Source organism: Camelus ferus, chromosome 35 (assembly GCF_009834535.1).
Source record: "Camelus ferus isolate YT-003-E chromosome 35, BCGSAC_Cfer_1.0, whole genome shotgun sequence".
Lineage (NCBI taxonomy): Eukaryota > Metazoa > Chordata > Mammalia > Artiodactyla > Camelidae > Camelus > Camelus ferus.
This window is the reverse complement of record NC_045730.1, coordinates 11,225,638-11,240,943: the sequence shown is the minus strand read 5'-3', so window position 1 is coordinate 11,240,943 and position 15,306 is coordinate 11,225,638. Positions and strand designations below refer to the sequence as shown.

The 15,306-nt window shown below is 39.6% G+C and overlaps 1 protein-coding gene across 7 annotated transcripts in view; it reads left to right on the top strand.

Annotated features, from left to right (window-relative positions):
- Positions 1-15,306, top strand: part of C35H10orf67 (chromosome 35 C10orf67 homolog) — a 105,045-nt gene that overhangs the window by 63,859 nt on the left and 25,880 nt on the right. For all 7 annotated transcript variants that reach the window (XM_032473979.1, XM_032473984.1, XM_032473983.1 and 4 more), the window contains 5 exons: positions 453-512; positions 1,167-1,334; positions 12,854-12,913; positions 13,597-13,679; positions 13,754-13,819. In XM_032473979.1, coding sequence (XP_032329870.1) covers positions 453-512; positions 1,167-1,334; positions 12,854-12,913; positions 13,597-13,679; positions 13,754-13,819 — 437 coding nt within the window. The remainder of the gene's footprint in view (positions 1-452; positions 513-1,166; positions 1,335-12,853; positions 12,914-13,596; positions 13,680-13,753; positions 13,820-15,306) is intronic.

Below are 15,306 nucleotides of genomic sequence, written 5' to 3'. Positions count from 1 at the left end.
ATGCCTGGAAATTAGAATTAACTTTTTAAGCTAAAATTTTGTTCATTACATTATTGAAGTTTGGCTACTATCTGAAATTTCTCCAAAAATATCTTAAAAGGCCTGGGATTTATAGCTATTATAATAATACATGAAACAAATTATTACCTCATAAGCAAAGAATGCATGTTTTCGTATAATGCCTGTTATGCTTAAAGAAATAAACACATGCCAATGACTTTAAATATTTACAATTTTATCTATTCCTGTTCACTTATAAGTACTTTTTTCCTGGGTACAAATTTATTTTCTCTTCTAATTCATATTCAAGATTATAACTTATATTCCCATAATAGTTTTGGCAGTGAAATGTTAAAGTGCTATTCTTTCATTGCTTAAAGAAGTTTTACTGAAAAGCCTCTTTTTTAATCTTTGCAAATGATAACAAATGATATGGGTCTTTAATCTCACAGGTTAATAAACAGAAAGAGGACATTGAAATGAGAAGAAAGTTTGATGCCACAGGCACCAAGGTTTGCTTTTAAGTTCTTTTTTTTTTTTTTTCTTTTTTATTCTGTTCAGCTTTGATTTGGGCATCTGGGTTGAAGAAATTGAACATACCACCCCGAGGCTTTTCACTTTCCAACATCTTAGTTTGAAGGAGAAAATGCTTAAAAGTGAGGCAAGAAGGGTGAATGGGTGACCAGGAGGCTAATGGTGGAGAGCAGTGAGGAGAGAGTGAGTGGAAGGTGCCATCTGATGTGCCAGATCTTAGGCTCAGTGCCCTGTCCCTTCAGACTCCTGTCCCTTCATTCCTACCTGCTGCTCTCCTGCCTCCTTATAAAGAAGATACACACCTCAAGCTACACCTCATCCCACTCCATGAAGACCCCCACCTTTCCAGGTGCTTCCAGGAAATACTGATCTGTTGGCATGTTCTTAGAACAGGAGCATCAGTGGGAGAAGCAGAAAAACAGGCCCCTCCAGCAAATTATATCAGGCCAAGTGGGTGGGGGGTGGTGGAAGGGGAACGGTGGGCCTGGGAGCAAGAATAGATCCAGGCCCTTTGGGGCTGAAAACTTCAGCCCTGGGATTCTAGTTCAGGAGAGGAGGGCAAGGGAGGCAAAGGGAGGGGCATGGACCTGAAGCATGAAACGAGGATAACAGAATGGTTTCTTTTGTGCCAGGGCATCAGAGAAACACTCAAGGGGAAAGAAACCACTTTGTCCCCGCAGCCCTCACAGCCCAAGAGTGCAGGTGTTTCGAGGCCACATTCTTCCTCCATCAGTTTATTGCATTTTAAGACCAAACGAGTCAAGAGTCCAATGAAGCCTTTAAAGGAAGAGCAGCCCACGGTAAGACCCACTCACAGGATGATGCCCTGTGACACTTCCTTCATCTGCAGAGAGGCCACTGTGCTGCTGCAGCCTCCACACCCCTCCTCCTGTCCAGCATGGAGCCCACAGCCTCCAACCCCCCACTCCCCCCGGCTCCCTCTGCACGCAGCTGGGCAGGGGCTCTGGCTGCTCTTCCCTGCAACGGCGTGTCCTTTTCAGTCCCCTCACCCAGGAGGATGCCACCATTATCCTTAGCTTGGTGGTTTATTTCACCGAGTCACTAAGCCTTCGTGGCTCTCTATTAAATTAGCAAGATGGAGAAGCCACATTGCAAGCACTTTCTGGGATGTATCACCCCTAATTCATTACTGCCCAGTATCTATCAGAAGCTTCCTGAAGATTCCCTTGAAGGACATGCATGTGTACAGTCCATTTGCTCATGGCCTGTTCTAAATCTACAGAGGATTAACTCGTACTGTCAGGGACATGTGTGCATGAATTATATGGTATTGCTCTCCTTGCCCCACTTGCCTCCAAATAATCAGAATCCCTTCTGCCTGACTGCAGTGGTCCCGCTGGTCTGCATTAAAGGCATGTTAAGAAGCAGATCTGTGACGTTCAACTCAGTGTTGGCTTATTGTGTGGACAGTGCAAAGATGCTGCTAACTGCATTACTCGATCCTCCTTTATAAGGAGCCGGTGGGGAAACTTTCTTCTGCAGTTAGTTATGGGAAGAGTTGCACTTCTCTGAGCAGTTGACACGTCCAGCAGGCACTGTGAATCATGCAGCCAGTCCAAGGTCCTTTTCCACGCTGACTTTCAGAAAGTTTAGAGGCCGGTTGGTGACACACACAGCCAAGGTACAGCCCTTCCTGGAATGAGTCCGTCTGTCCACTAGCACATTTTGTTTTCCCTTATGCCTTTGTGTTGTTTCCACGTGTCCCCATGTTCTTCCTCCTTCCCCCGCAGGGGGCAGATCTGCCTCTCCAACATTTAGGGCAGGAGAGCAGAGCAGAATCTTGCTCGCTGTGTCATCCTCACTCCAAACAGGGGTGAGAAAAGATCTGGTCCTCTCACTGACTCCTCAGGCAGGTGCTCATTGCTGGAACCCAGCTTAGGAGGCGGAGAGCAGGCAGAGGAAGGCCAGGGTGTTATATCACTGCAGGTCACCCCACTGGGGAGAAAAGGCATTCTTCTCTGAAATCACTTACACTTTGCAGAAAGTTAGGAAGTATCAACAACTGGAAAACAATGTCATTTCCCAAAGAGGAGAGAATGACATTTGGGGACTACAGTGTATGACTCCACCAGTGACTGGGTCCTAGATGTAAGATGTTTAGAATCCAGGTTTGGGAAGTTGGGTTTTTTGGTTTTTGGGGTTTTTTGTTTGTTTGTTTGTTTGTTTTTGATGGGGAGAGGCCCATGAGAAAACAAAAAGCAAAACAAAAAGCAACCCCCTGGGCTGAGTGTGAGGTGCTGCCTGCTGACCTTGGTGGGGGCCCAGCCTTACTGGGTGAGGGGATCTGGTCCAATCCTGAGCCTAAAGGAGCCTGTGGTGGAGGTGATGTCCTGTTCCGGAAAGCTCTGTCAGCTGCCATGAAATCAGGTCGTGTGCAGGGGTCTGTGGTCCAAGGCTCTGAGAGGATGGCGGGGAGGATTGCAGAGCAGGGTCAGCAACTGATGGGGACAGAGCAACGGAGCCTCCACCCTGAGCTCACGGCAGCCAGGGGAGATGCCCGGTCCTCACTGCAGGCCCAGGGCAGAAACTAAACCCTAGAATTGCAGATTAGAAACTCCAGTGGCCCCAACGGACAGCTCAAAATTGAGCTTCCAAAGTCACAGCCATGAGGGGCAGAAATACCACCCCTGACGGAAAAGGCACCAGCAAGGGGAGACAGGGGCAGACAGGGTCTCTGAGAGGGTATCATCTCAGTAGGATTTTCCCTTCATGTCACAGCCTTTCCTTCTGACCAGAATGATTGCTACGTAGATGTTTCCAAAGCTTTAACAGTCCATTTTGTTCAGCAGGAGAGACTCTGAAGTTAATGTGTAACAGTAAGTTAAAACTGGGTGGGGGTGGGGAGGGGAGAGATGACGTAAGCTGGTGTTTACATTTTCATGGGAATTGACTCGATTTTAAAGAGAAGTATATTTTTCTAGCTCCCCGTTACTGCTCTCATATACACCTTTGCGAGGAATAATCCTGTTACTCTTAATAATCCTGTTTGTCCCTTCCATCACTTCCGTGCATGCTGTATTCCTTATCACAGATGAAGTCTGCGTGTATGCACTCTGGTTATCATTTCCCTGCTTCTCTCTCTTAAATATTTTATTATGTCAAGGTAGTTGGACTTAAAAATAGTCTCTGAAGGGTTTTATCATCTTTACTGCGTGTAAATGACCAAACGGAGAGCTTGCTGCAGGAACTTTTTTACATCAGTCATTTACCTTATCTAATTAGTCATACTTATTTTTTGAAATCTGTGTCATTTGGTGGGAACGGCACCACGTGCTTCACACGGTGCGCACACAGCGATAAACTGAGTGTTTAGCCAGTCTGAAAAGCCCGGTAGGAACATTGCTGTCTGATTCCTATTTATGAAAGATTTCACAACATGAGATTTGTATTTGGACAGCGTTTTGGTGTAAAGTTTATTTTTTGATAGCTCTGAAACATTTCAAATACTGAGGTTTCACGTAACAAGGTTACATTGGATTCCCAGGTTTTTCCCCTCCCCGCTCCAAGGTAATTAGTTAATTAAGGTTGCACCCAGTAAATGCTCCCCTAGAAGACTTCTGAGCTTTCACGGGGTAACCTGTCGATGCTGATGGGACATATGGTGCGTGCTTAGATCTGCAGAAAGCATCAGGGTCCTTCTGTGTGGGAAATGGGACACGGGACAAAGTCAGTGGTACTCCCATTCTTCAACTTCACTCCACACACAGCCATCTGTACATCGTAAAAAACTTTAATAAAAACTCTAGAACGTGTTCTTTTGGCATTCAAGAATTGTGAGGTGAAATATTCTGCGGTTGTTTTGCGGTTATGGCCGTAGTCACCCTGCAAGCTAGTAATTTTTTAAAAATTATTACTACTATAGGATATAGAACTATGATGGTACATAGTGCTAGAGGCCAGGTGGGTGAGAGGAAAATCTTTCCCACCCCTTTCCTATACATCCCTTTCCCCTGATTGGTTTGCCTGTGAAGTTGAAAATAAGCTCCATCAGAGAAAAAATTAATATAGTCCGTTCATTGTTTCATTATATCATTATTTTTCCCCTGGGCTTGGTTGATAAAGCAGGCAGTTCATAGCTCTTCAGAGCTACGTGGGAAAGCCAGCATTTTGCTCCTTGTCGATCTTGCCCCCTCCCCCCGGGTGGTGGAATAACCCAGAGCTAAGATGTGATGGTCTTCAGGGGCTGCCAAAGAATATTTACTGTATTTTAACAGATTATGTTGACCCAAAAGAATTTTCTTTACCATACTGGATCTTTGTTTCCTAACATGAACAACTTTAAAATGTAGAGACAATTGAAATCATAACTGCAATTACTTGTTTTATTTTAAAACCAAGTTTTTCATCTGCCACTAAAGTGAATTCGTCTTTAGATTCTGCTCTCAGAGACCAAAACTGAAAAAAATCTGAATAATATCATACTTAAAATTCAACTGAAGATCGCTTTTACTTTCTGTATTATTTTATTCTGAGTAGTTTGATGATAAGTTAAATATTTTCAGTATATGTGGAACTAAAAATTTTTTAGTGAAAATAGTATCCAGTGTTTGTTCACAGATGAAAAAAATTTTAAATGTTTTTCTTTTCCTTTTTAAAATTTTTCCCTATTTTTATTGAGTTATAGTCAGTTTATAATGTTGTGTCAATAAATTTTTTTAAATTAAAAATCACCTGAGAGGTTTTACAACCTTGTTTTCTTCTTGTTTATTTTTGTTGGGGAACAATTATAACAATTTACTTGTAGAAATTCTAATATTTTAGTATAATTTAAGGACCTAAGTTATTGGTGTGGAAATCAGGAAAAGATAAACTTGAGATTTGTTATCAGTTTCTATTCATTTACATGCAGTAAAGATGGTAAAAACCCTTCAGACAATTTTTAAGTCCATCTCCCTCGACATAATAAAATATTTAAAAGAGGAAAGCAGGGAAATGATAACCAGAGTGTATACACGTAGAGTTCGTCTACACTGTCAGTCCTGGGCAGATGCTAGGACCTGACCATGGGTGACATCTTGGTGGGAACAGAAGAAACGTCATCCAGGAGCCCGCAGGGCCACCATCTCACTGCATGGGGTTACTCTACTCCATCTGCCTGGGTTTTAGCTGTGGGTTTCTTTCCAGCTCACACTGGGAGTTGGGGCCAGTCTCGAACACCAGGTCATTTGACCAGAGTCCTAACGCTGCCCAGACTGGAGCCTCAGCCCCTGAACTCTTGTCATGCTGCCCCTCATCCTAACGACCATCGTGGCCTATCCCAGTCCTGCTGTGACTTCCATCACAGACTCACTGCTGTCAAACAGCCCCAGGATGGATGCTAGCCCATCGGCTGCTGCTGTTGGACTACTGGCCATGCTCCTTGGATCCAACTCTGCCAACTTGTCATTTTCTCCAGCCCTGACCTCTTCAAGCCTAGTCACCCCAGGTCCCAGGTGTCTCCTCAAATCCTGGGGATTAGTTTATGTAAGTGAAAACATACATCAGTTCCCCTTTCTTTAGGAATGTCTTTTCACGGACAGTGGTACTTAAGACTTTTCTTCATGTAATGCCTTGTTGATTTCTTTTCCTCCATAAAGTCTCTGCTTATTCATCAAAAAACTGAAGTAATCGAAGGACAGTTATTTGCTTTTCCCTTATTTATTCACCTCTTACGTATCACTCCTAACTTGTATTTCTGATCAACCTTAGACAACCAGTCATAGCTCACTGTACTGACTTTATGCAGGCCAAACTGTAAGAGTTCTAATGTTTTATTAGCCTATGCAACTTTATTAGGGAATCAAGGTACACTGATATTTAGACTTTAAAGTATTTTGAAAATAGCCTGAGGGTCTCTGTCACCAGTCTCTATGTGGGAGACATTTCTCGGTCTATTGTAATAATATATATCTCCAGAATAGAATAGGAGTTACCTACACCAGTGCCATGAAGTGTATGGAGTCTAGTTAGTTCAGTGGCTGAAAGCACATGGGAACCCATGTTGGGCTTCATGTCGCCAGAATGATGGACATGAGCTTGAACAACAGAGTGTGGTTCTAGTCCGTCTCTTAACTGAGAGTCTGCAAGTGGATTCTGACCCAGATACATGACATTTCTGTCTGGTTTACATTAAGTAAGGCATATGCATATTTTAAAGGTAACTTTTATATTAAAATGAGAAAGATTTTAATAATTTTAGATTCTTGTACAACCATTGGAAGAGCTAGGCGAACACCTATTAGGAAAGCAACAAAAAAACATTCAGATGGAAGCACCCAAGCAGGCTAGTGGACAAGGGATCAGTGAGAAGTCACTGCAGTTTGTAGGAACCTCCAGAAACCTCCCACCAAAGGGCTTAGTCTTCAGTGGTAAAGATAGCATTTTGGTGAGGAGGGTATAGCTCAAGTGGTAGAGCACATGCTTAGCATGCAGGAGGTCGTGGTTTCAGTCCCCAGTACTTCCTCTAAAAATAAATAAATAAATAGACCTACCCTCCCCTATGCAAAAAAAAAAAAAATACAATTTTTAAAATAAATTTCATAAGAGCTCTGCAGAAAGTCACTGTGAAACTCATATTTGTCCATTCAAGCCTGCCTGATTCACAAGTCTCCTGTCCTGCCCTCAGCTTTTCTCACAAGCGTTTGTGGGGACAGAGACAAAGCTGTGAGTGAGAACTCCCCTGTTAACATGGGCTCTCAGCTACTTTAGTCCGCCCTGCTAGCCTGTACCTGCTCCCCGCTACTTTGTATTTTAGCTTATTTTTCTTGCCTGCTTGTGTTGTCCCTCTGATAACACAGGCTCTCAGCTAATTCAGTCTGCCCTGCTAGCCTGTACCTGCTCCTCGCTACTTTGCATTTTAGCTTATTTTTCTTGCCTGCTTGTGTTATCCCTGCCATGGTGTTCCTTCTGCTGTGGGTGAGGCTGTTTATTTGTCTCTTCTCTCCTTGGAAGGGCTCGTTCCTCTTTGGAATTCAGTTACCTGGTTGTGACCTCAGTTTTCTGATGAGTTCAAGAAAAGTTGTGATTTTGTAGTGTGTCTGGATTTTTCTTGTTGTTAGTGTGGGAGTGGCATTTTTTTGCATCCTATGAGGGAGCCAGATGTGTTCCATTATTTTTTTTAACAGATTCATACTTAGTACACAAAATTTGCTCAGTAAAGAAACATCAAAAGAAGAAAGAAAAAAGAATCCTGCCACCCAGAGATAATCATTGAAAACCTCTTGTGAGCATCCTTGCAGACAAATGATGCAGATTTGCACACACAGCAAGTTACAGGGAATGTTGTTCAATGCCACTGAATAACTATATCTATGTATGTGTATAATTAATCATGTATAGTATTTCACTCCACAGAAGTAGCACAATTTACTTAAGCAATATCTATCAATTTACTAGTGCCTTTTAAAGACATTTTTGCTATTCTTTTGTTATTATAAACCATGACTTTATCATCTTTCATAGAGAGATTACCGTCATGGAAGAGTTGTGGTTATAAAGGTTTTAGATAGAATCATTTGATGAGAGATGTATGTGCTGCTTCTGTAGTCCTGACTTCCTGCAGTGAACATGAAGTCTAGGATGATGCGGAGCCAGGTAAAGAGACCAATCTGTATAGACTTCCATGACCTTCCAGGCCATTGGGCAGATGTGCTTGAGGTTTGCATATAACCTGGATCAGCCTGGTTTCTATAGGGCTTCATAGTCCAGTCATCTGCCAAGATGTCTCACGGCCCCTTGGCAGATGTGGAGTGGCACCCTTGGGGTACATCAAATAAGGAGTCTTAGTCCTATTTTTGAAAGAATTTTGAAATTGAATGCTAATGATTTTGTTAGAAAAAAATTTACCACTGATACACGGAGGTCAGTGTTTTGTTTGGACTTCTGGCCTACACAGTGATTAGGGCTTGCTTAGAGACAACCTCCTGTGCTATATCCTCAGCGTTCCTCATTCTTAAGTCTCTTCTCACCAAACTGTAAGCACACAGGCTGCAATTGCATCTCTCTCCCCTCTCCCCCACACCAGCCACCACCCAGTCGTACATTACTGGTGTTCAAAAATAGTTGTTTGTTTAGAAGGTAATCAGAAAAAAAAATGATAATGTGAAAGTCAAGATTAATGAAATTTTAGGGACAGAAGATCATCTTTCTTCACGAGTTAGAAAGATTGTTTTGATAGTAATGTATTTGACGGTTTCAAGGAGAGAATTAAGGAGGCATTAAACCTGGGACAAATGGCCAAAGTTTCAGAGGAGTGTTTGTGAATTAGAAACATAATTGCACTTCTGTTGTTGCAAACCTGAGCTGTTGATACCAAATTTAGATTATGTGTTTTAAGTGTTGGGTTTTTTAAAACATGTTTTAAGTGCTTAAAAGTGGGAAACAAATTTAAGAATCGTAATTTCTCTTATAAGTAAAACTTATTTCTTAATTTTATGGACTTTTAGTTATAAAAATATATACAAAATCAAAAGAAAATGAGAAATATTTATAATGAATTATTTCTAAACACAGTGTTTGATTATCTTTATTATTATTTTACATTTTCCTACTTAGGGAGTGATCTACATTTATATTACCATTCATTGTCACCTCTACCTGTTGTTTGGCAGTCCAGCATTTGCACCTGTCAATAAAGTAGCCACATAAAGACCAGGACATGTATTCCAGAGAAAGTGGAATGTCAGCAGCTGGCAAAACAAAATGACAGTTTACTGTGGACAGAGCCAGGATTCAAAATAACGTGCTGCAGGAGAGTTGAAAGTTCATCTCAAACTGGAGAGCAAACACTCTAGTCTACATGTGCTGTTTTATTATTCTAACAGTATTGTCTTTGGGAGAGACTGAATAGTTATTTGCTTTACAGAAGATACGCTTTAGTACAGTCTTATCTCTAGCTATGACGGAGTTGATCATTATGTAAGAGTCAGGAAAAGGGGGCCTTGAAAATCGGTCCTAGTTTTTACTGTAGGTGACTTTAAACATAGAATCTTTCTTTTTTTTCTTTTTTAATAAACTTTCAGTTACTGATGGGACTTCAGGTGGAGTGAAATAAGTAAATGTAAATGTCTCTCTAAGTGGACACCTACTTGGTTTTGCCAGTTTGTTTTCCTAACTTCCTGTGGGTTCGTTTTTTAAATTTGCATTAGCTTGTTCCCATTAGCATATGGGCAAGGCCCTGCCGAAGTCTGGGCTCTTACCCCAGTGACTTCCTTGGTCCACTGTTAACCAGATGGCAGTGAACTTACTCTGTACTGCTTGTGACCTGCTCAGAGAGGCAATTCAAGTGGATTAGTGCTCTTTGAGAACAAACAGGTGGAGGGAGACCCCAAAATGCATGCCTCCTATGACTTGGGGGACTCCCACTTTTTGGAGGCCAAGGAAGGCTAATGGTAACAAAAGGCTTTCATTGTTTTGTTCAGCTGGTGGTGTTGTGCCTTAGGCTCTGTTTTTGGCTTGCTGCCTGTCACATGGACCTTGGGAAGACTGAGTCACTCTGCTGGTGGTGGGAGTTGGTAGTTTTCTCCAGGGAGCTATATAGACAACTAAGGGAACAATAATCTGGGTAGTTGTAGGACCACCAGAAAGCTCTCCAGGACTGTGGGCACTGATGGAGCGGGAGTTCAGTGAGCTAATGGAAGAGCAGTGGGTTAGGGTCCCAGTTCAGGATTAAGGCAGTGCTGAGAATCCTGTCAGCCTGGGGATAAATCCGAACTGTGCGTCAGCCACACGTGGGCACAGGCTTCCATTCCTGACCTTCTGTTCTTCTCTTTCTAGAAATTTCATGAATAGTCTTATCCGAGTCTTTAGCATCTACTAACACACTGATAACTCCTAGGATCAACTGTACTTCCAGATTCAAGCCCTTGTCCTGGTTACCTTTTACATGCTTTCATTTGTGCCGTGGGTATCTCAAACTCAAAGTGTCAGAATCTGAATTTACCAAAAAAAAAAAAAAAAAAAAAGAAAAAAAAGAAAAGGAAAAGGAAAAGAAGAAAAAAAGAAAACTAGCATAAAATTGTCTGTATTGCTATAATTTTTTTAATCGTTGTTAATGGTTCCATTCTCCATCTAGTTGCCACATAAGAAATTATAGACAATTATCTTCTCACCCAAAAAGTGCCCCCAAATTCTCTTTCATAATTCCTTTCTAATATGTCGCCTCTACTTTAGCTCTCCTTGTTTTCTGTTGTACCTTTAGTGCTTAGAACTTTTCCTGTCACATAGTAGGACACATAGCCAGTACGTTTGGCACATAGTGAGTATTTAATAAGTGAAGGAACAAAGAGCATGAACAAAGCAGTTGGACCTGTAGGAAAGTTTATCTAGGAAACAGATAAGAACTTAAAAGACATTTTAAAAAATAAATATATTTTGGAAAAACATTCAAGAGAAACTTTTATCCATTAAACAAGGACAGGTTACCATGAAAAGGAGCAGTTTGAGGAATAGAACACTTTCTTGGAAGTAACAACAAACAAACAAACAAACAAACAAAAAGGCATTGGGCAGGCTGAATAATAAGATTGACCCAGCTAAAGAGCTAACTAATAATCTAGGAGATAAAGCACAAAAAAAAAAAAAGTCTCTTAGAATCATAGTGCAAAGCAGCAGATAGAGATCATGAGAAAAGTTAAAATACAGAGATTAGATCCCAGAGGTGTAATACCTTTCTAAAAGAGTTTTCAGAAAACAAAACAGATACAGTGGAAGTAAGACAGTAATAAAAAAAAAATAAAACTTTCATTAGCTAAGGGGAAAAAACATTAATATTCAGAGGGACAGACCCACCAAGGGCTAACCAGGATTGAAAAGAAAAGCAGAATGTCAACTCTTTTTTTTTTTTTTTTTTTTAATTGGAGTATAGTCAGTTGCAATGTGTCAGTTTCTGGTGAACAGCACAAAGTCCCAGTCATGCATGTGTATATATATATATATACACACACACACACACATATATATATATATACACACACATATTTGTTTTCATATTTTTTCATTAAAAATTATTACAAGATATTGAATATAGTTCCCTCAACTTTTTAAAAAATCAAATCTCAGATGCTCCTGATTGTAAGATACACCATTATTTTATGTACCACTAGCAAGGAAAACCTGTTGCCAATTAAATTACGACATACACACCAACTACAAGACACCTCAGTTTCAAAGATGCTAAAATGCTGAATGAGACGGAATAAGTGTCTTAGAACTGATGTAGGTACATTGTGGAGAAATTTTAGGTCTCTGAGAATTGAAAAGAGGGAGAAAAAATCCAGTTTACCTACAATGAGACAAAAAAAGAAAACATTAATTTTCTCATCAGGATACATATCCATAAAAAAATAAGGCAAAGTTTTCAAAAGGAAGAAAAAAGTTTGAACTTTTTTATATCCAGCTAAAGTCTAAATTGAGTATATAAGAAAAAGATATTTTGAACATGTAAAGACTCAAAAAGTTTATCGCTCATGGAATCCAAATCAAGATAAATTACTTGAGAATGCTCTTAACTAAAAATTTTAAAAATTCAATATGCAGGATGATATGGGCACAAGAAAAAGGAGAAATTAAGGATGACCCTGCTTGGCAGAGCCCATTCGACCAAAATGGGCAACAGATCAAGGGCTTTCTGGTCACAGAACCCACTAGATAAGACAGTGGTGCTAATAAGAAGCAATTTTTTCCATCTGCTATATAGGAATAGAGGGACAGCTAATCAAGCAGATTTTTATATTCAGTATATTTTCTCACTACCATTTGCTCTCTGCATCATTGGAGAGGTATAGTAGTGAAAATTCATTATAATTATTATTTAAAATAAAATTTTATTCATTTATGGTTAAGTAAATGAGCAAATGAATGCATTAAAATCTAAAAAAACTGCAGTATGTGATTTACTTAACCATTTTGAAATGCAGCTTTTTAATATCTATAACTGGGATTAATTAAATTTAATCCAAAAGATAGTTGAGAAAAAGTAAAGGTTTTTTTTTTAAGTTTGTAACTTCACTGGGTGATAACTGCCCACTTCATTAAAAAAAAAAAGTATAATGGTAAAATTTGACAAATATATAATTACAAAGTAATGTATTAAAAAACATCCGTAGTGAGAAAGTTGATTTTAATGGGATGTAGTTGTCCAATTGCAAATGCAATGGATAAACACTGAGTCTTGTAAATTGAAATAAGGCAGTCATGACCCTTGTGGGACTGGCATTGGCATACTTTTAAACTCATTTGCCTTTCTGTAAGCTGCAGAAAGCCCACATCTTTATGCATTGATTTGAAATGTTATATTCACTTTGGTTTATTTTCTTTCCAGGTTAAATATGCTGTACCTGTTGTGATGCATGAAGAAGAGGCAACACCATCAGTGACTAAGGTATAATACTGACTAATATGACCATTATTTTTAACCTAATTATTGTTTATATAGATGCTGACTATTCTTAGAAAGTAGCAGTGGCTTTGAAAGCTACACAAAGTATCAGTCTAATGAAGAGACAGAAGACCTGATTGCCTCTATAGTACGATTCTGGGTTATACCCCTCCCACACCCAAAGAAATGTCATTCAGGACATGGCTGAAATTCCATTGTTATAGATTCATTTCTTTGCTAAAACTTTGTACCCTTGTGAAATATAAGGAATACTGAGAAATGACAGAAAGCTCTAATGTGACTGAGTTGGTCAGATCCTTTCCTGATGACTCTTTTGATAGAAAGAGGAAATAGAGTAACTGGTGGTAGCTGCTGCCTATGAGGAAGAGATTTAGAAAAAGTGGCACCTGGTAAGGGGAGGGGCAATGGAGATACATTTTGGTTGCTTTGTAATGTTGCCTAGAGCCAGCTGTTTTTAAGTGAATCGTTTACAGGAAACGGAGGCATGGGATCCTAAATGTTTCCAATTTATGGGAATTTGCAAGTAAGGGTAACTCATTGTTCCCTCAAATTACTTTTTATGGTAGTTAGAATATGCCCACTAATCGAAATAGACTTTCAGATTTCCGGAGAAATGGGGTGGACTGTTCATGTAATTAACTTTGTGATGTATTTTCTGTTGAAAGATTGAAGAAGAGAAACGTGTTTTGGAAGAGCAAATAGAAATATTAAAGGCTAAGTTAGAGAAACAGAAAAAGAAGACAGAGAGGTACTGGTAATAATAATTCATAATTGTTCATTTGCAGCTAATACAATATTTAACCATCTCTAAATTTATTACAGGTGTCAGAAGGAATCAGATCAGATGAACAAAATCTGGGAAAAGAAATTCTTAATTCTCAGGAACAGGTATACTATGGTGACATATACAAATTCTATTTATAAAAATACAACCAACCATCTTTTAAGGAAATTGGGGGCCTTGTGTTTATCTATATATATTAACTAATATAAAATGCCCACACACTTCTAACAAGAAATGCAAAATAGTTGGCCTAAAATAGAAGGGTTGTCAAAAGTCACTTCAAAGGAAAAATAATTCAAGTCTCTGTTTTATTTTGGATCTCAGTGTTTCAAATTTAAATGATCAACAGGATGGACAGACCTGATACCTGGTTTAATCAGAGTTACACGGTCATCTTCCTCTATAGAACTATTAATCATTTTCCTGCTTGTTTGCACATAATGATATTTGTCTTCAAATATAGAGACCTGAATGAGTGAGGGAGCATGCCAATATGATTACCTGGAAGATACTTCCAGGCGAAAGAACTGTCAAGTGCAAAGGTCCTGGGGTGGGAGCTTGCTTGTGTGTTCAAGGACAGTGAGGAAGCCAGCTGGCTGGAGTGGTGTGAGCAGGGGAGAGTGGTAGAGGAGGTCAGTGAGGTACAAGACTTGGAGTTTTTCTTTGAAATGGGAAATCACTAGAAGGTTTGTTTTTAATCAATAAGAAAAATTTCTCATTTACATGCCTAGTGGGTCATTATCACACTTAATACAGTTAGCAATATAAATTCTTTAGTATTACTTACTGACCAGATCATATTCAGACTTCTTGATTATCTCAAGGAAATCTTTTACAGTTGTTTATTTAAATTGGGATCCAGGATAGGTGGACCACTGCATTAGGGTGTTGTCTCCTTTAAATATTTATTTTTTTTCTGTAATGGTCCCACTTACCTCCCCATTTTCTCCAATCCATTGATTTGCTAGAGGAATATGCCCATTTGTTACATAGACTGTCTCACATTCAGGATTTGGCTAATTGTTAATGTGCATGTGTGTAGGTGTGTGGTTCCTCTATCTGTATTTCCTTCTTCAGCTGTATTTTCTACAAACTGATCTTTAAATCCAGAGTTGATCGACTCAGGTTCAGTATTTTAGGCAAGACTACTTCCCTCGAAGTTCTGTGTAATTCCCATTGAATCACCTCTTAAGGCACATAATGTCTAGCTGTATTTTATTCATGTGTTATCAGCCTAGTTCATATATTGTAAAATTCACCATTTTCCTTTCTCCAAATAATTTGAACATCCATCAGGGATCACAAACCATGATCCAAGATTTCATTAGGGGTTGCAAATTGGTGATACTTGAATTTTATCTTACCTTCTGCATTTCTTAGCTGAATTCTATTCAAGAAAAAATTTCTCCCAACTATTTAGTTACCCTGAAATATGGTTTCAGGTGAGATAAGATAAATGCTTGATTCCCTTTATTTGTCAATATTCAGAATAATGAGTTGGTGCCCTAAAACCTCATTGGAAAATCTTGAACTAAGGAAAGACCCAAACTGACCTGATGTCTTAACAAGAATTATTCTGACCTCTGTGTTG